This window comes from Panthera onca, chromosome D1 (genome assembly GCF_046562875.1).
Source record: "Panthera onca isolate mPanOnc1 chromosome D1, mPanOnc1 haplotype 2, whole genome shotgun sequence".
Classification (NCBI taxonomy): domain Eukaryota; kingdom Metazoa; phylum Chordata; class Mammalia; order Carnivora; family Felidae; genus Panthera; species Panthera onca.
The window spans coordinates 44801314-44822931 of NC_138348.1; the positions used below are offsets into that span (position 1 = coordinate 44801314).

The window sequence follows — 21618 nt, forward strand, 5'->3', positions numbered from 1 at the left end:
CAACCTCTATTCATGTTCCTATCCACCCTTCAGGAGATGCAAGCATACGTCCCTAAAAGGATAACACACACACACACACACACACACACACACACACACACACACACAGAGCACACTATAAATACCCTGCTGTACTTTCTTTTTTAACGAAACGATTTGTCTTGGCAGTGTTTAATTTCAAATTCTCATTTTTATTTAACTGGTCCCCTATTAATGGATATGTAAATTTTTTCACTTTTTCTGGTACAGTGTTCAGTAGATAGCACATTCCCATGTGCGAGTGTATCTGCATATGTAAACGTCTGGGTATGAACTCCGGAGTCAGAGAAATGTACTCTCTCTGCAAGGCTGTACCGATCGTTACTGCTACAATCAGCTAGGAAAGTGTATGTTTTCCTATACCTCTCTCCACAGGGGGTTCTCAAAAGTCTCATAGATCAAAAATTGCAGCTCTGTGGAATGAATTGGCATTTGCATAATTGTAAATGAGCCTGAGCATCTTCTAAAATATCTAAAAGCCATTGAATTTCCATGTGTTTTGATAATTTTTCCTATTGCTTTATTGATTTTTTAAAAAGCAACCCATAAGAACTCTGTATATATTAAAGAAATCAGCCCTCTGTTTATTATATGGGATACAAATCTTCCCCCCCACTCCACTTTGTCCTTTACCTTTAAAATTTTGAAGTCTCTTTGATAATTAAAAAGTTTTTTTAGTTTACTTTATCAGTGTTTTCTTTTAGGCCATCTGTGTTTTGTGACATGCTTGGAGAGGACTTTGCTCTAGAGTCTAAAAAGGATTCCTCTCATATTTTCTTCTAATGCTTTTATGTCTGCATTTTTTATTTTACTTATTTATTTTATTCTACTTATTTTTAAAGTTTATTTATTTATTTTGAGAGAGAGAAAGACAGAGCAAGCGCACAGGTGGGGAGGGGCAATATTCAGAGAAGGAGAGACAGAATCTCAATCAGGCTCTGAGCCATCAGTGCCTCAGGAACTGTGAGATCATGACCTCAGCTGAGATCCAGAGTCAGACGCGAAACCAAATAAGCCACCCAGGTGCCCCTATTTAGATTTTATTTTTAAGTAATCTCTACACCCAATATGGGGCTTGAGCTCACAACCCCAAGATCAAGAGTTGTACTCTCTACTGACTGAGCCAGCCAGGCACCCTTATGTCTTCATTTTTAAATATTTAAATCTCTGCTATAACTGGAGTTTATTTTGTTTAAGGGAATGAATTACGGAGCAAACTGCTCCCCCCCCCCCCCCCCCCCCCGACCGTGGCTTCCAGGTGTGCCATTACCATTTATTAAATAATCCATCTTTCCCCAACTGGTAGGAAATTGTACTTTTCTCATAAACTTATTTTCAAATGAATTTGGTTTTATTTCTGCACTTTCTATTAGATTCTATTGATCTGTTTATTCATGCTCTAGTTTCACACAGTTTTATTTAATGTGGTTTTATAATGTAGTTTTATTTTTATTTATTTATTTTTATTTGAGTATAGTTGACACACATTATATTGGTTTCAGGTGTACAACTTAGTGACTCAACATCACTATACATTATGCTGTGCTCACCACAAGCATAGCTACCGTCTGTCACCGTACATTGTTATTACATTGACTATATTCCTTATGCTGTGCCTTTTATTCCTGTGACTTATTTATTCCATAACTGGAAGCCTGTATCTCCCACTCCCCTTCACCCATTTTCCTCATTCCCCCAACCCCTTGCTTTCTGGAAACTATCAGTTTGTTCTCTGTATTTATAGTTCTGATTCTGCCTTTTGTTTGTTTATTCATCTGTTTTGTTTTTATTCCACATAGAAGTGAAATCATATGGAATTTGTCTTTCTCTAACTTATTTCACTTAGCATAATACCCTCTAGTTCCATCCATGTTGTCACAAATGGCACAATCTCATCCTTTTTATGGCTGAGTAATACTCTTCTGTGTGTGTGTGTGTGTGTGTGTGTGTGTGTGTGTGTGTGTGAGTGTGTGTGTAACATCTTCCATATCCATTCATCTATCAGCGGACACTTGGGTTGCTCCCATATCTTGACTATTGCAAGTAATCAATAAACATAGTGGTACATATATCTTTTCAAATTAGTGTTTTCATTTTCTTTGGGTAAATAGCCAGTAGTGGAATTATTGGATCATATGGTATTTCTATTTTTGATTTTTTGAGGAGCTTCCATATTGTTCTCCACAGTGACGATACCAATTTACATTCTCACCAACACTGTACAAGGGTTGCTTTTTCTCCACATCCTCACCAACATTTTCTATTTCTGTATTTTTGATACTAGCCATTCTGACAGGTATAAGGTGTTATCTCATTGTGGTTTTGATCTGCATTTCCCTGATGATTAGTGATGCTGAACATGTTTTCATGCGTCTGTGGCCATCTGTATTTCCTCTTTGGAAAAATGTCCATTCAGGTCCTCTGCCCATTTTTAAAACCAAATTATTTGTGGGGTTTTTTTTGGTGTTGAGTTGTATAAATTCTTTATATATTTTGTGTATTAACCCTTTACTGGATATAGCATTTGCAAATATATGATTTGGCTAGTCTTCTCTCCCCCTCTCTCTCCAATCATTATTATCTTTCTGATATTTTCCGGCTTTCTTGACTAGTTAATTTTTCATTTCCATAAAATCAGCCTGGATAATTTAAAAAAATATTCAAGTTTCTAGGGGAGCATATTAAATTTACAGGTTAAATTTAGGGTTTGGCCTTTCTTCAATATTCAGTTTCATATCAAAGTTTTCTTTGTTTACTTAAATAACATTTGTTTAAAAAGGTAACATGTATATGTATAATGGTACAAAGGGGTATATGATTAAATGTGAATACAACTTCCAGTTCTGGTCCCTACTCTCCCATTTTACTTTAGAGACAGTGAGTTTCTGGTGTATGTTCATAGAGGTATTCTATGCACTGAAAATGCTATATGTGCATATAATAATTTGATTCTGACTTAGATGGCAGCAAGCTAGAGACACTGTCCTGCTTTTCCCCACCTAACAATATATACTGGGGAACATTCTATATCAGTACATATACACTTGCCTTATTCCCTTTAATAGATGCACGGTTTTGAACTATAAACACAGCCAGAATTTTTTTCTTTAACACAGCCAGAATTTTTAGTATGTCCCTACTGATAAAAGATTGCTTCTTTCCACCTCTTATTTTTATAAACAATGCTGTAATGAGTATCCTTCCCCACACAGCTTTGTGTGAGAATATTTCTGAAAGCCTAACTCCTAGATATAGATTTACTATGTTGAGTCATAAAGAAAATATACACACAACAATGTGAATACACTCAACACTGCTGAACCGAACGCTTAAAAAATGATCAAGGTGGTAAATATTATGCGTGTTTTTTTTTGCCACAGTAAGAAAAAAGAAAAAGTACAATTTTGATAGATCCTTACCAAACTGCCCTTTAAATATCAAGGCAGCTTATTAATTATACCCCATTTAAATTTGCCTTCTGTTTGCCATATTTTGGCTCAGTGGTTGTAAAAATAGATTTTTTTCCTGAGTGAAATCATCTATAAGTTTTGAATAAAGTTGCCCCCCATTTCTCTCATACACAAATTTTTGGAAAAATTCCAGGGATCAGCGATGCTCTGCTATAAAACTGCGCAGGCTGGGAATTGCTGCTAGGAGGCAGCTTTGCTTCCTTCCAGCGAAGGCAGCCGTGCCACTTTTATTAAAGAACAGGCTTTGCTGAATCACTGTGGCTCCCTGTCCTACTGCGATTTGGGTTTGTTTGAAGACTCAACTGAAAGCAAACAAGAGGTTTCGTATGACTGAAATCACACCTTTCAAGTGATGTCCTAATTTCCGTATCAAGGGTCTGTGACTGAGAACGTTTATTTAACTCCTTTCCCCATCTCCACTCTCAGAATCACCTTATTGCTATCAACCGCGTGCCCACTTGGACACATTCCATGGGGTTAAGCCTTGAATGAGATGGGAAGGACAAAGGAGGTATGAGTACGGATATCAATGTAAACCAAATAAAACTGGGCACCCCTGGGGGCTCTGGGCAGATGGGTGACATACCTAAAAGAAGAATCTACCCAATCTGACTCCAAGAAGCGTGAAAAGCACCACAGGTCTTTACTGAATGTTTCCTGAGGACACAGCAGAGGGTAAATTACCTCACACAGTGTTCTGCAAAGGGCTTACTCCCTTTTGATGGCTCTTCTTGCAGAAATTAAATTCATGAAAAATCTCCTCTGGATTTTTCCTTCTTTCCCTGATTTCCACTCCAAAATGGCAGCTGCTCAAATATGTCTCTTCTCACTCTTTAACGTTCTAATACTGTCTCAGCTTTCTGACCTTCCTTCTTCCCTCACTTCTTTACATGGTCTTCATCCTCTAGCACCTTCTCTGTAGCACGGTTTACCTCTTCCAATTGCATTCCCACCCAATAAAACCAAAGCATCTTAGAAGGTGGGACGAAGGGAGGATGATAAATCCTTCAACTTAATTTTTTGTCCCAATGATAAAAGTAATAATGGGCTTATTCTTTGATGGGCACTGCATGTGTATTATTGCGTATACTGTTTCATAACCAACATATGCAGTTCCCGTTCTCACTAGCGCCATTTTGCAAATGAAGACTCTAAGGCTCAGTGAAGGTTAGGCCACCTACTCAAGGTCAAAGACCTTTGGAAGCCACATTAAAACTTACCTACTTGCCTTGTACTGTTTTCATGGTTTTTAAGTAACAATGCAAGGCAGCAGGTGGCAAGGGCAACTTGTGATCATGACAGTGTTCTCCATCCCCATATCCTTTCTCTAATCTCTCTTTTTCCAAATCGTCATGCGTGGGTCTAGTGATGCCCCCTGCTTCCACCTCAGTGGCTGAACCAATCTCTAGACCCAGCATCTTCTTGCCCAATTGGCTTAGCTCTACATCCCAGGGTTCTGTTAATCTCTCTTCTCCTTCATGCTGTCTCTGTTCTCTCTAGTGCTCCCCCTTCTGCTCCTACAGGCCTGACATGCTGCCCTGAATTCTGGGCTTTTGGTTGAGGTTCTGCAATCTGTTCTAATTCTTGCCAATCCACTGCTGCCTTGAAATGTCCATCAATTTACCTTCTACTTTCCATTCCTTTTTTTTTTTTTTTTAGCATAAACTGCCCTACCCACAGCTCCTATGTGGAGTAACGAGCTGTGTGGTTCTTTACATGGAGGTAGCCATTGATTAGACTAAGGGTAGATATCTGATACAGGGGTGCCTGTGCACTGACTGTCCAGTGATCAATCTGTCTTCCTAGTGTTTCAGCTAGGAGTCACCAAAAAGGCTCAGTTGGCTATGGGAAGCCAAGGAAGAGAGTTATATAGCCACCCTTTGGAGCCATGTGCAACATTAGCAAGCAGGGACAGTAGGTCTATTGAGGACGGAGGAGAGATTCACATAGAAGAACATAGAAAAGGGGAACCTGGGTGGCTCAGTTGGTAAGCATCTGACTCTTGATTTTTGGCTCAGGTCATGATGTCATGGTTGTGAGAGCGAGCCCTGTGTTAGGCTCCATGCTGGGCACGGAGGCTTTTTAAGATTCTTTTTCTCCCTCTGCCCCTCCTCAACTCATGCATATGCACATGTGTGCTCTCTCTCACTCTCAAAAAAAAAAAAAAACTGTAGAAAAAACTATGTGACTTTGGGGGACTGTGGGGTTGTGGGAGAGAAAAGTGACAATTTGTCTCAGCTTGATGCCTTCCAGGCATAGCTCTCCTGAGGCTTTTTTCACTCAGTATTAACTTGTGTTCTCCTAAGTTCTATTTTGTCCCTACATAAAATTTCCTTTGTTCTTCAGTTAGTTTGAGTAGGTTCCTGTTACATATAATCAAGAAGCTTCATTAAACCATCTCCTTCCTCAGGTTGGGAGCCTTGTCTGCATGTGTGACCTCTGGCTGTGTCCTGATGCATACTAGAAGATCTCTTGGTTTTGGTTGCCTCTAGACCTTGTTCTGGAGGTGGCATTGAACTAGCTCCTGCGGACATCCAGATAAGGTTGCTCAAAGGAAGGGGAAGAGTCTGAGGACAGGAATAGAGTTGGAATGGGTATGGAGTTTTGTTGTTGCGGTTTCTTTTTGATGTGAGGGTGTGGTTATTGTCCTCAAATTGCCCCTCGGCTTTGGGACAGAGGGTTAGGGCATATGGGGAGATGGCATTGCCAGGCAGGGGAGGAGAAGCAGGCAGAGGCAGAGCCTGGGGGGTGGCAAAGGAGTCGTGTCCTCATTCTGTGGGCATTCTCAGGCTGAGGAGTGACATGGTGAACTTGAACAATTTGAGTCACCAGCTTTTCTGGTTCCTGCAGAGGCTTTTCCATCTGAGGACAAACCCCTGATTTACTGATGAGGAAATGGAGACCCAACCATGAAAACATGGCAGAGATCAGTAGCATTTAGGGAGTGCTTTCTACAGGAAAGGCTCTGCTCCAAGCACTTCATGCATATCAGTACACTTAGCCCCCACAGTAACCCTCTGAAGTTGGCACTCTTACCATCCTCATCTCATGGAAGAGGGAACCAAGGCACAGAGGGGTTAAGCAGCTTGCCAAAGTCACACAGTAAGTGATGGAGCCAGGAATGAACGCAGGCAATGTTGATTCGGAGCCAATGCTTTCAGTTATTATACGGTACTACTTCTCCCGTGTACTGAAGATCAGTGGAGCTTTATTGTCACAAACAAAAGCTGGTAATGAGTGTGTGTGGGTGTGTGAGTGACTTTCTCAACCAGATGAGGCAGCATGTCACAATCCATGGAAAACATAAGAAAGAAGGCAATGGTGTTTTTTTTTTTTTTTACATTTTTTTTAACATTTATTTATTGAGACAGAGAGAGACGGAGCATGAATGGGGGAGGGGCAGAGAGAGAGGGGGGACACAGAATTGGAAGCAGGCTCCAGGCTCCGAGCCATCAGCCCAGAGCCCGATGCAGGGCTCGAACTCACAGACCGCGAGATCGTGACCTAAGTCGAAGTTGGACGCTTAACCAACTGAGCCACCCGGGCACCCCAAGAAGGCAATGGTTTTAATTAGAGAAAAGTGATCAAAGTTTAGAAAATAAAAAATCAGGAAAAACAAATGTTTGGTAGACTATGATTTAAATGCTTTAAAAGGAGATGAGAAAAGAAAATTCTCGAGCCCTTTTGGCCAGTACCCAGAGTCTTATACACTATTTTAACTTTAAAGAAAAAGAACACCTGCTTGTTTATTGATTCTTGTGTCACAGGTGGGATGACAATCCTGCTGGCTGGCTTAAGTAATCTTCCAAGGCAGGGCCCCCTGAAATGAAATATTCAATGCCTGTTTTAGGGCCCACCATTATCCGACCCCTTACGGTCAGGGAAGCCTTGAAGCTAGAGATATATATAAAAGCGGGAGTGGTTTTTTTCTAGGGCATTTTCCATGAGTGAGTGACCATTCAAAGCTCATGGTTTTCTGCAAGAAATATATGTGACTCACTTGTCAGTTAATTCAGATATTTGTTGAGCACCTACTATGTGTGAGATACTGTGTTAGGGACTGGAGATATTAAGTGGACATCAAACACAAAACACAAAACACAAAACACAGCTGACACAAGAGCTCAACTTTCTCCCTTCTGCTTCAAACACATAAAAATGTTAGACAGGGTGGGGTACTTGGGTGGCTCAGTTGGTTGAGTGTCTGACTTCGGCTCAGGTCGTGATCTCACGGCTTGAGAGTTCGAGCCCCGTGTCAGGCTCTGTGCTGACAGCTCAGAGCCTGAAGCCTGCTTCAGATTCTGTCTCCATCTCTCTCTTTGCCCGTCCCCTGCTCATGCACTCTTTCTTTCAAATATAAATAAACATTAAAATTTTTTTTTTTTTAATGTTAGATGGAGCACCTGGGTGGCTCAGTTGGTTGCGCGTCCAACTTCAGCTCAGGTTATGATCTTGTGGTTTGTGAGTTCAAGCCCCACATCAGGCTGGTTGCTGCTGTCAGCATGGAGCCCGCTTCAGATCCTCTGTCTCCCTCTCTCTCTTCCCCTCCCCTGCTTGTGTATTCTCTCTCAAAAACAAATAAAACATTGGAAAAAAGTTGGACAAAATGTAACGAATAAATTTTTAAAAATACATAACTGAAAACTTAGAAAAATTTGGAAACATTTCCTGGATGCCAGAAATGGGGAGGAAAGTCTAACCCAGAAGAGTGAACAGGAGCTGGTATGTGATGGCCTACTGGGGTCATGGACTGGGATGTGGGCCCCAGGGGCAGAGGGGGAGGATTTAAGGCCACGTGGGGAGAAAAGGGGAAGTATTGAGCAGGTTTTAGATGACAAGTGGGCAGATAACAAGCTGCATCATTTGTACATGAGGCTACTACGACCAAAAGCACAGATCTGAACTTTACATTTTAGTGAGGGAGAGACACGAAACAAGGACTTACAGTCAATGTGATGGGGGTGACGACAGGGGAGGTACAGGGTGCTGTGCAAGCACCTGGCAAGGTCACCCATTTTGTACAGAATTAGGGAAGGCTTCCAGGAAGAAACAAGGTGAGCCTGGAAGGATAATTAGGAGTTCACTGGGTGAAGGGGGGCTGGAAGATGTTCCAGGCTGAGGGAAGATTCAGATGCTAGAGGGGCATGGCTCTTTGGGGAGCATAAAAGAGGCTCTGGATGGGCAAAGCTTAGAGCGGAAGCAAGAAATAAGATGGACAGGTGAGACAAGCCTGGATCAGGAAGGGTCCTCAAGCTATGATCAGGAGTTTGAACTTTATCTTAGGGTCAGTTAGGACATCTTAGTCGGAGGCAATGGCATAATCTGATTTGTGTTTTCTTGAAATGGCCCTAGAGCAGTGTGGATAAGAGGAAGAAGACTGGAGGCAGGGAGATCAGGAAGCTAGTGCAATAATTCAGGCAGGAGAGGAGGGCGGCTTAGTGGAGCAGTGGTGATGAGGGAGTGAACTGGATGAACTTAGGACAGAAGGCAAAAGTTGGGGCAGGGGAGAGAATCGAGGATGATGCTCAGGTTTCTAGCATGACTAACACGGTGAATGGGCATCGCTGGCAGAGAACCAGATGCCTTGGACACATGCCATAAGGGTGTGCTTGATAAAGTGGAAATGGACTCAGTGCAACGTTTTCCTAACAGTGAGCAAATATCCGCTCACTTTTAGTTCCTGGGTCCACCTACAAGTTGATCTAACATTCTCTACTGCCTCCACCTGCCTCGGGTTACCTCTTTGTGACTTGTCGGTCTAGACTGAGCTCAGTATTTCTAATCCACAGTCCCCACTGGTCATCAGGACACTCTGTCTGTCCGCTAAGAAGTGTGCATTGGGCGTTTCCTCGTCTCTTTCTGGCCATCAGTGGTATAGCCAATAACGTGATGGTGATTTTTCATTAGTTTTCTTGCCGTTTTGCAGTTAGAGTAACAGTAAAATTTATACTCAACAATATTATTACAATTTTCCACTACTAATGGGGTTATTATTTTTGTTCATTTGTGTTTGAAAGCCATTAGCATAAGATTTACCTCCAACAATATCTACTGTGATTTTTAATGCCCTTGAAACTTACAGGTGAGCGATAAGTCTGTAATAAGAGAATGCTAGTAAGCATATAAATGTCTTTCTTGGGAAAAAAGGGCTTTTTTTCCCCCCCATCCTGGTTGGACTCAGGTTCTTTGATAGAGTGATTGGTAGGATACAAGGCATTAAAGGCTGAGAACACTGTGTTAGTTTGTAGATGTGTTCAAACAAGTTCCCAGTTATTCAGAGGACACTTTTATATTCTGGAAGGATTCATATTCTTGGTCTTTTTTATGTTGTTTCTTACCTGACTTACAGAAAAATATAATAAATTATGTGTTTGCAGGGAACAATATTGAGAATTATGAATGGTTTGGAACTAAAGGGGCCTGGAAATCACTCTCTCTGGCTGACTTTCCAAGGGGCTCTGGGGCTTGATGCACTGCTAGTGGAGCTCTGGAAACAGGGATTATTTAAGAGGCTGGTGAGAGGGGTTTCTTTGTGGGGCAGCTGTACCCGGCAGGCAAGTGGACTGGCAGGGCCACCTTCAAGGGTGTGTGACCAGCAGACTCTCAGGGCCCCACGCTATGAAATTCACAGCATCGGGTGCCTGGGTGGCTCAGTCAGTTGAGTGTCCGACTCTCGATCTCGGCTCAGGTCATGATCTCATGGTTTGTGGGATTGAGCCCCGCACTGTCAGTGCAGAGCCTGCTTGGGATTCTCTCTCCCTCTCTCTCTGCCTCTTCTCCACTCACATGTGCGCGTGCTCTCTCTCTTACATCTCTCTCTTACATCATCTCTTACAGCAGCACCATCTTAGAATTCTTAAGTCTTGAACAAGGGGCCCCACTTTGCACTAGGCCTTGCAAATTATATATTTGGTACTGTGTACAAGCTTTGGAGCAAGACAGATTTGGGTTTAACTTCCAGTATTCTCTGGCTGTTGACTGGGGCTCAGTCTCCTTATTGGTAAAACAGGGATAATACTACTGTCTTCTCAGACTAGACATGAGTGCTAAAAGTAGACACCCACACCAGGGGGCCTGAAAGACAGTGATAGACCCCGAGATAATGCTCAGTGGGATTTTAACTCCCAGGTGCAGTATTCATAATTAAACCTATTATGGTTTAATGTCAGGAATACTAGCCAGCTGGGATAGGCAGACTGTGGGATTAGATAGCTAATCCCATGTGTGCTGGTTAGGAACACACCAAGCAAAGAATGTTTTCCTAAGGGGGATGTTCTAAGGCTGGGGGCCCCATCCATCAGCTTCCAACCTTTTTGCTGCTATGACACATGATAAATAATGCTTGCTGGCACAACTGGTCCCAGTTTCTCATGATTCATACATGCTTCTCTTCTCTCCAGGAATCTCTTGAGGACACCGAATGAGACTGGCATTATTAAGAAGATGCCCTTGACCTTGACCTAATTTATTTTCAAACTTCAGTGTTTCAACTATTATTTGTAATGTGTGTGTGTGTGTGTGTGTGTGTGTGTTGTTTTATCATACCACACAACGGAACTTGCCAAGCCAGTGTACCAGAATCCTGTGCTTGAGAACCAGGAACGTGGACCCTCAGGATCGCAAAGGATCCTTCCCCATGACAGGCTGGACAGATTAGGACCAAGACGATGCCTTCCAGGGTGCCTGGGTGGCTCAGTCGGTCACGCAGCTGGCTTCAGCTCAGGTCATGATCTCACGGATTGCGGGTTTGAGCCCTGCACTGGGCTCTGCACTGACAGTGTGGGGCCTGCTTGAGATTCTCTCTCTCTTTTTCTCTCTCTGCCCCTCCCCCACTTGCACTCCCAAAAATAAATAAAGTTAGAAAAAAAAAAGGTGGTGTCTTCCATGGCCTCACAGGTGTACGTGCATGAGCAAGGCGAGTTACGAGCATGCCGGCCAGAGTCTGGGAAATACTAGCTAGTTGGTTAGATACACTTGTGATGAATAACATGCAATCTTGAAACATCTGGTTAGACATTTTTTTCCCAAGAGTGTAGAAGAGGCTTTAAATCAAATTAATAAAAAACATAAGCTAATTCCTGGGAATTTTTGGATTCTGGTCCAAAAGGATTCTTCAGGAGATTATAGGAGGAGTCAGGGTGACCTGTGCTGCATTCAGTTAAAGGCAGCCTGGAGTCCCGACGGGAGACTTCACAGGGAGGCACCAGGGGCCTCAGCTTAGCTTGCCCTCCTGTGCTGCTCAGGCCTGTGGGCACACACACGTCCTGAGACAGGTCCCCAGGGCCTCCTGCAGTCTTAGGAGATGTGGGACAGCCTCGCAGTGACCTGTGCTCTGAAATGACCACATTCCAAGCACGCTTGCTCCTTTCTTACTCCCTCCTGAGCACTTGTGAGCAGTGAGCCGTATCTGCCCAGTGGGCCCTCTCAGGCCTGAAGGGCTTCTGTGAGTGCGTGGTACCAGCCGAAGCTGGCCCATCACCTCTCCACAGTACAGCCTGTGAATGGCCTTGGAAAAATGGCAGCTCTTCTTGCCAGATGCTTCTTCGGCCTCTTTCTAGTGCTTTTAATGAGGGATGATAGCACTGTCAGCCAAGCAAATCAAAAAGAACGATGGGCTATTTCTCCCTTAACTCTCAATGGGATGGGGGGGGGCGGGTGGCTAGATAATGGTACAGTTCCTGGCCCCGTGGCACACAGTACATGGTACATAAAAGATCCTCAGTCCCTAATTATTACAACTAATGACCAACTAACTTGTTAAACACCTCGAGGCATAGTCGCAAAAAGCATGGGCTGATATGCAGTGTATTTTTGGAATAGTGATTCTGGTGTGGACAACTTCAGTGTCACTCCTGCGACCCTCTCAAGGATCATAGCAAGAAAACCATAACCAACTGCATTGACTCTCAGGAGGCCGCACCCCAAAACGTGGCCACAGCAGCCGATTTTAGTACAAACTGAAGAAAATGCAAATACAGTCGGGGAAAATCTGAGACAACAGGATAGACATGTGTGTCTCTGTCCTCACATTGACATAAACCCCCAAACTCAGCAAATAGATTTTGCTTCCTATGGCACCGATTTTCCAGCACATTGTACTGTGAATTTCAAGCCCCCAGGAAAGAAATCTAAGGGATGTTTTGACTGCACTCCTGGTTTTGGGTCATTCTGTGATTGTTTTTCTTACCTGTTGCCGAATTTCTTCCTCCATTTTCACAGGTGAGCCCAATTCTGCAACTTGTTTGACACCTTCGCTCGCATATCCTCCGTACTCCCATAGCACGTAATTCTTGGAGTGGGATCCACCAATGATTGCAGACCAGTGATTGGCCCGACCTGGGAAAGCCAATCAGAATGCAGGTATCAGTGTGGCTGTGGCTAATGCACGAGTCCCTTAAATGTTGCAAAGAAAGTGTAATTGGACAATTATTCAACCAGCACTGGCTAAGCCCCCACTCTGTGTTAGGCCCTGTGCTATTCAGGGATGAATAAAACCATTGCTGTAAACAAGGTGGTCTTGGGAATATGCAGACAGGACAACAATAGACAGAAATCATTCTGGGTTTCAGGGAAGGGTTTCAGCAAGACTTTTAAAGGCTGATCAGATTTGTAAGACGGAATAGAGAGGAGAGGCTATTTCTGGCAGACTCAGAACCATTAAATAACACTGTGTGTTTGGGGAGCCATAAGTAATTTAGCATTGCTGTGTCACCAACTGTCAGGGGAGAGGTAGGAAACGATGCCAGGGAGGTAGAAAGGAGCCTGCTCATGGATGGCTCTGCCTTACATGCCTCAGGAATTTGGATGCCATTTGAAAGGTCTGAAACCACTGAAGGGTCCTGAGCAGGGGAATGGCATACTCACAGTTGAATTTTAGATAAGTCATCTAGGCAGCCGTGTGAAGAATGCATTAGAGGGAGCAAAAGGGGAGTGTGGGGCTGTGGGGGGAGAGCAAGGAGCAAAGGGTAGAGGGAATGAGTGTGGGCTTGGGACGCTCTTGGAAATAAGCATGGTTGGCTTTGAGCTGGCTTTTCTGTACCTTCCAGGATGAGGGGTAGGCAGACTAGCCACGGGAGAGGATGGGGAGAGGTGGTCTGGGTATGTGGAAGGGACTGGTCCACAGCGGTCTGGTGAGGATCACGGGGGAGGATGCCTACAGGAGGGAAGGGTGACGTGGTGAGGAAGATGACATCAGGGTGACGTGGATGAACGAGGAGGGAGGTGCAGGAGGGAACCAGTGGGTGATGTGGGGGGAGAACAGAACAAGATCTGGACAGGACCAAGGCAAAACTGACTGAGGGGTCTTCCAAGTGCCAGGGGGAGGAGGGAGAGGAATGGAGAGTCAACATCAGCACTTCACTGGGTTTGTTTCTGCTGTGATGAGTATTGATGTATATATATGTGTATATGCTGGTTAATGAACATATAGTCCATCATAAGGCCAGGTCAGTTCTCAGCCATTCTTTGGTTGGTTAATAAAGTCCTGAGTTAAAGGACATTTTCAGGCATAGTGAGGAGGAAAACTCGAACTGGGTGGACACAAGTAACAATTGCAGCTCACTCCCCTGTGGCCCGGGGTGAAAGAACTCTCTGCTTTACTCTACCACATAAGAAAACCATTCTGAACAGGGCCCGATCCGGTTTACATGAGCTCCCTGCTACCCCAGAGCCCTCTGCTCCAGGCACCCATCAAGAACATGGGCACAAAGCCACCCTCCCAGCCTGCTGAGGGCTGCCATGCCCTGCCCCAGGCACATGATGTCACTGTGTAAGCCTGCCCAATCGCCTGCTCATTATTTCCTACACATCAGGGAAATGCAAACACTGTGTTCATCCATCATTTCCCTAGAGAAGACAGATGGATATGCTGCCAGCTTTTTGTGTAACTCACTTCCTGGGTGAGGAGACTCTCCTGGTTGTCATCTAAGTCAAGAGCACTACTTATGTAAGGCCAAGGGCTGGGAGCCACATGTGACCTTTGGTTCACGCTGTGAACACAGGGAGACCAGCTTCGGCGTCTCTTGCTTCTTCTGCCTTGTTCTACCAAAATGCCCCCTTTTCCCAGACCCACCCTGCCTGTAATTCTGCACCTCAGGGGCTTAGCACATGCTGTTACCTCTATGCTCTCCTCCTGCTTGGCTTGGCCAACTCTCATCCCTCCTTCATGATTTACCCAGAATCCCCCAGGAGCCCCCAGGCTGACCTAAGTCTTGTCTCCCATCTCCCCATAGCACAGATAACATTTATGATCACTGTTACATGTCTGTTTCCCCACCAGACTATAACCTCCCTGAGGAGACCTGTCCTCAGTGCTGTCCCTAGCGCCTAGCACTGTGTCTGATGCATTGAGAATGCTTAGCCCATGTTTTCAAAAGCATTTCACGCAAACAGTCAAAGGGGAAGGTGGCAGTATATGTGCTCGAAGCATTTGGGAGCAGGCTTGCACAGATTTGATTCAATATGATTAAATTCAAGTTTCAGCTCTGCAGAGTTCCTGACACCTATTGGGCTAACACACTCAGCTAACCTGCATGCTGTTAAAAAACAAACACCAAGCAGCAACGAAAAAGAGAGGCATTGGTCTTACAAGGACTCAAATGCTAGCATTGCCACTTTCTAGCTATGTAAACTTGGTCAAATTCCAATTACTTTATTTCCCTGAGTCTCGGCTCCTTCCTCTGTAATTCAAAGATGATAATGCCTATCTTACTGACCTATTATAAGAATTAAATTCAATTTTTAAAAGATGAGATAATATATGAAATCACTACTGGCACACAATAGACACTCAATAATTATAGTTTCCTCCTTTCCTGGTTGTTAGGGAGGCTACAAAATGAGTAAAACAAGAAACCTGCCTTTTATTCAGTATAGGCGATAAGAAATCTATGTACTATGGAATAAGAGAATAGGAATGAGCACAATCATAGGGAGATGAGGGGATGGACCCAGATGGGTCTTTCTGATTTATTCATTCAACTTCCATTTACTATGTGCCAAGCACAGTGGCAGGTCCTGGACACTGACAGGAATTGGATAAGGTGCTTGCCCTGGAGGGACTCACAGCCTGGGGGTGGGGAAACAGATGGTTCAGCAGATTACTCACAATCCAGCATGGTCAGGGATATTATAGAAACAAGATCGCAGAGCAGAGAGGATGGAGCAGGCAACTCCAAAGTCCCCAAATCCAAGGAATCAAAGTCTAAAGGCATGAGTGCAGAGAGGCAGGTGTCGCAAGAGTGGGATCTGTCTTTGTGGTTCCTTACACTTGAATAAAATGTCATTGTACCAGTTCGACTTTCTGATCAATTTAGTTGTTAGTTTCCTACAATGGTCTTGCAACATATCACATTAAATCAAATTCTAATCCACTGAATGACATCAACCATATAACAGATATCTGCAAGGCACTAGGCCAGGGGCAGGGACCAGACTTCTCCCTGGGGAGACAAGGCAGGTACCCATGGAAAACAATCCACAACATTAGAAAGGGCGATGACTTCAGGTGAATGGCAGTCACTCAGGTGCAGAATGGTATAGGAAGAGAGGCACTGGTGACCAAGAGCCGGAAGAAGTGGGCTCCAGGCCTCTACGCATGACCATGAATCAGTCATTCACTCTCTCAGAGCCTCAATTTACCTTTTAAAGATAGGGGTAATAATTACTAGCTGGACTATCTCCCAGAGTTGTGCAAATTAATTGGGCTGGTTTTGGAAAGAACTATGAAAACTTTAAAGAACCATACAAAGCAAAGGTCTCGGTACTATTATGGATGGAAAGCATTATGGGAATTCGCAAGAGGAATCTAAAAGAATTTGGAATATCAAGGAGACCGTCCAGTGGAAGGAGGCTCCCACGGGAAGATTGGCAGGACAGGAGGAGCAGGGATTCTGATAATGACACACATATGATGATTAAACACCTATGAGGTGTCAGGTGTAATGCTTTCGTAGGTGTAATCCTCACTACAACCTCATTCTCACTTTATAGATAAGAAAACTGAGACCTCGAGATGTTAAGGAACTTGCCAAAGCTCACAAAGCTAGTGAGGGTCAAAACTGGTGTTCAAACCCAGGTCTGCCTGACCTCAGAGCACATGTTCTTTTCCCTACATCCCACCGAGAGGTCAGGAAATAGAGGAGACTATTTGGTGGACTCGAGGTAGAGGAGGCAAAGAGATAAGATGAAGGAGAAAGTCAGGACTAGGTCAAGAAGGATACTGAGTGCCCACTGTGAAAGGAGGGAAACATGACGGAAGTTTCTTTCTGGGAAGAATCAAATGCCAATACTTAGCATGTACTGACCCTTCACTAAGTGCCAGGCACTGTGCTAAGGATTGACCTACATTATCACAGTAAACATGAAGAAGGAGAAGGAGAAGGAGAAGGAGAAAGAAGAAGAAGAAGAAGAAGAAGAAGAAGAAGAAGAAGAAGAAGAAGAAGAAGAAGAAGAAGAAGAAGAAGAAGAAGTAGTAGTTCCTTGATAAAGAGGCTATAAGAATTCCCATTTTTCACATGTGGAAACCCAGACTCAAAGAAGTTAAGTGAGCTAACCCAAGATCAAAGAGTAGATGAGTGAGGACACTGGGATTCAAGGTCAAATCTGTCTGGTGCCAGAGCTGCGCTCTCTACTCCACCACACCACGTCCAGGATGTACCCAGTGTTGGGAAGGGAGAAGGCCCAGAGTGAGGAGACAACGCAACAATTCCTGCATGCGTTGTGTAGGGTTTGACTCTGGGAACAGCAGAGAGGAAACAGAAACACAGGATCAGAGGTATGAGCCAATAAGAGGGGAGACTGGACAGTCTTTGGGAGGCAGTTTGGTGAAGTAGTTAAAGCTCTGGTTTTTGAATCAGACCACTGTGTGTTCTAGGCTCAGTTCTGAAGCTCAGTTCTAGATAGGATATGTCAGTAATCACTCTCAACCTCATTTTCTTCCTCTGGATATTGATATGACCAGTCTCCTGGTGTGGTTCTGAGGCTGAAGTCCTCAAAGTCATGACTAGTGGCTGGAACATAAAATGGGCTTGATAAATATTAGCCAGTCAAATTAAATGTGAATAGGATGGGGCAAATCCAGACAGGTTTCTGGAAGGCATGGGAAGAAAAAAAGATCTGAGCAGGTGGTTGGAAGGCAGCTTGGTTTAGAATTGGTGGGTAGAGATGACAGAATGACAGATACAAGGTCCTGAAACTGAAAGAAAAACCAGGAGGGAATCATCTAAATGGGACTCAGTAGTCTGGGGCCTGAGAATGAGGTGGTCAGCACATCCACTTAGCTGGGACATAGAGAGGTTCAGCACTGGGCCCCAGCACCCTCCAGGAAATAAGGGAGGAAAGAGAAGGAGAAACCCCAGGTATCAGGAAGCCTGGCGATAGGGAGACAAAGTACATACTTGTGGCTTTATTAAAGGAATACTCAGGAAGGCTACAGCTGAGGTCCTTGGTGAAACTCTAGGGCTTTAGTCTTGAGGGAAGGGGCAGGGGCAGGGGCAGGGGCAGGGGCAGAGAAACGAAGACTATTGCTAACCTCTTTGGCTCTCAGATAAGGCTACACAGCTCTTTAGTTTTAGCACGCCTCTCTCTGGCTCCAGCAGTATTCTAGTAGCCTACACATACCTGGGTCCCGGTGGAAAGCTGGGAGGAGGAAATGATCAGACATGCGAGTGTGAGATACTGATAGCCAACCAGGTGCATTTGTGTGAAAAGCCCCTCCAAAGAGATATACTGAATATATGTGCAGTAACCTCACTTCTGACACTTTTTCTGTTGTCATTGCTGGTGCTAAATCACCAGTGATGCCTACATTCACAATGATGCCTAAAAGACCATTACTGATGAAAGAAGAACCATGTCTGGCTTTTTGTCTTATGCAGAAGGAGGCATGTTATATGTACACGGATTCTGTGAAGTGTTCTGTGCATGACAGGTATTCAGTAACAACCCAGATTTCCTAGCCTGCTTTGTCAGTGGCTGCGTTCCCTTGCCAATCTCAGTCCTGCAGAAAGTCATCCATATAATTCCTTGACATAACATTCATGGCGCTTCACTGGAGAATGTCCTACAACCTCAGTGTCTACATTGCTACAAACTCCCATTACCCAACCTCAGCCTCACCCAATGTATCCTTTTAGCCCTGGGTTTTAGCCCTGGATGGGTCCTTATGGATCTGCTGAACCAGAGCTTCTCCAATCCCTAAGTTCCAGACACTTCTCGTCCTTTCATCTCTAAATGGACAACCTTCTCACTTAACTCCTCTGAGAAGACCAAGGTTAACCCAACCACAGACTTATCTAGGCATCATGTAGCCAGTGACCAATTGAAAAATGCTGTGGACCTGCCAGCCCTATTCATAAAAGTTGTCTTGGATCTCACTTCCCTTTTGCCCTTGTTATTCTCTCCCTGGGCTCAGTTCCAGAATCTGCTTGGGGTTTCGATGCCTTGGATTCAGCTACAGAACTTGGCTCCTCTGGGTTTGCCCCTGGGTGCTGCCCAGAACGCAGCTTGTACTTGCCCTCTGGCTCTTCCTGTGCTTGGCTACTTCAGGAACTCACTCTGACCAAGCTATTCTGTTTTTCAGGATCCCATCCCAGTATGGCCTCCTGGAAAAAACCCTGCATGGGGAGATCTGTCAATTTGGCCAGAAATTCCTCAACTTTCTATCTTTCTGCCTTCTTAACTCAGCTAGTCTTTTTTCTTTCCTTAAGGTCTTAAGGAAAGTGTCACATTTCCATTCTAGGGAAAACCCTTGCACTGACACAATTTGTTGTATCCTTTTGCATTTCCTCTGAGGCTTCCAATAATAATATTCTATTCTATTAATTCATTCACTAAATAAATGTTTACTAGGAATACTATATGCTAGGTTAGAAACCAGCGAGCCACAGCCCACTGCCTTTTTTTTTTTTTCCAATGAAGTTTTATATTTCACAACTATTTATGTGTTGTTCATGGCTGCTTTCCTGCTACGGTGGCAGAGTTGAGTAGTTATAACAGAAACTGTCTGGCCTGCAAACTGTAAAATATTTACTACCTGGTCCTTCACAGAAAAAGATTGACAAAATCTGTGCTAGGTCGTGGAGTCTCTGAGCAGAATCAGACTTAGTCCTGCTCCTTAAGATGTTCAGTCTGGAGGATGGTGGGAAGGTATGGAAGACAGGTCACAACAGGCAATTACAATGAAGTGTACATAATATAGCTTGGATAAAGGCAAAGCAGAGTGACACAATAGCACACATGAGGGATATTTAACCCAGACTGTACTAGAGAGAGCTTTCTGGAGGAGATGACAGCTGAGCTACCTTCTAAAGGATAAGTGGGAATTGACAAGGCAATTAAAGGGAAAGGGGAGGGTATTTTTGTAGAAGGGCCAGTATGTGCAAAAGCATAGCATACCAGAAAGCCAGGAGTAGATGTAAAAGCACAAGGTAGGTCAAAGTGAAGACAGAGAGAGAGAGAGAGAGAGAGAGAGTGTATTTGTAAAGAAGGGATGATCAGTGAGGAAGCCAGTTAGCCAGGCATATCAGAAGGGATATGAATGTCTTAATAAAAAGTTTTTATCTTGAAGGCAATGTGAAGTAGAGAAGACAATAGGATAGTTTTATCTATAGACAACCTCCAAATTTATACATGCTAACACAACTTCTGCTTCTGACTCTGAAGGAATAAATGGCACTGGGCTAGCCCTCTCAACATAAGTGACTATACAATAGGGTAAAATATATGAAGCACCAATTTTCAGGTGTTAGAAAATAGACAGCAAAAATACTGTGACCCTTGAGATAAGGGAAAGAGGTGAGCCTTATGTTTGTTCTGGGCATTTTCTGGTCTGTGGTATAGGAAGGTGGAAGACAGCAGAGCATGACAGTCTGGCTCAGCTGAGGAGGCAAAGACAGGAACCTGGGGATGCTAAGGTCAATGGGTAAGAATTTACTAGTAAGAATGTCACAAAGGAGGAATTTCATAAATATGCATAGGAGTCCCTTTACGTCTTTGCCCAAACACTAAGCTGTATATGTGCAGGACAGAACTTCACAAGCCTGGGAAATATAGCTACTGAGGAGCTAAGAGCTGAATGGAGAGTGCAGAAGTCACACAATGCTGAAGACGTAGGACTTCCAACCATCCATATTTGAGGAACCTTGCTGGCCATTCTGGCCATTATATTTGTGGAAAAGCCACAACTTAGGAGAAAAATACTTTCACACTAGAGTAAGGGCTACTCGGGACTCACCCTAAGAAAGCTTAGAAAACAAGCCTCAAAAGTGAAACAAGTAGATATACCAGTAAATTAACCATCTGCTAGATCAAAACTCCTTTCTCTTTAGAAGAAGGTAACAAATTCAGTTACTCACCAATTTCCATCATACAATAAAAAATTACTAACAAGTACAGAAGCAGGAAAATATGATCTATAATCATGAGAAAAAACAGCCAAAAGAAAGAGTTCTTGAGATGATGGGGATGTCACGATTACCACACAAAGACCTTAAAACACCTACTCTCAAGTTGAAGGACTTAAAGGAAGAGATGGACATGATGGGTAAACAGATGAGGACTCTCAGCAGAGAAAGAAACTATTTTTAAAAACCCAGTGGAAGTTCTAGACCTGGAAAATATAATATCTGTATTCGGGTATGGCAAAGAAAAAGGTCTATAAACTTAAAGACAGGGTGATAGAAACAATTTAAAATGAAACAGAGACAAAAACCTAAAAAAAAAATGAACTAGAGTCTCAGTGATCTTTGGAACAACAGTGAGTTGTTTAATATAAGGGTTATTGGAATCCCAGAAGGAGAGGATAGGGAGATTAGGTATAAAATTATGTAAAGAAATAATGCCTGAAATTACCCCAAATTTGATGAAAAATATCAACCTATGGATCCAAGAAGCTCAATAAACTGCAAACATCATAAAAACAAAGAAAATCATATCTATCCACATCATAATAAATTAATGATAATTAGAGAAAATAAAAAAGTCTTAAAAGCAGCCAGAGCCAATAAGACACATTACAATCAGAAAAACAAAAATAAGAATGACTGCTGGCTTCAAAAACAAGACAAACCAGAAGACAATGAAATGACAACTTTAAAGTTCTTAAAGAAAT

General features: G+C 43.5%; 1 protein-coding gene across 1 annotated transcript in view; it reads right to left on the bottom strand.

Moving 5' to 3' along the window:
• The window catches only part of SPON1 (spondin 1), a 259786-nt gene that overhangs the window by 100571 nt on the left and 137597 nt on the right, over positions 1-21618 (bottom strand). The window contains exon 6 of the mRNA XM_060606071.3: positions 12697-12845. Within this exon, the coding sequence (XP_060462054.1) occupies positions 12697-12845 (149 nt within the window). The remainder of the gene's footprint in view (positions 1-12696; positions 12846-21618) is intronic.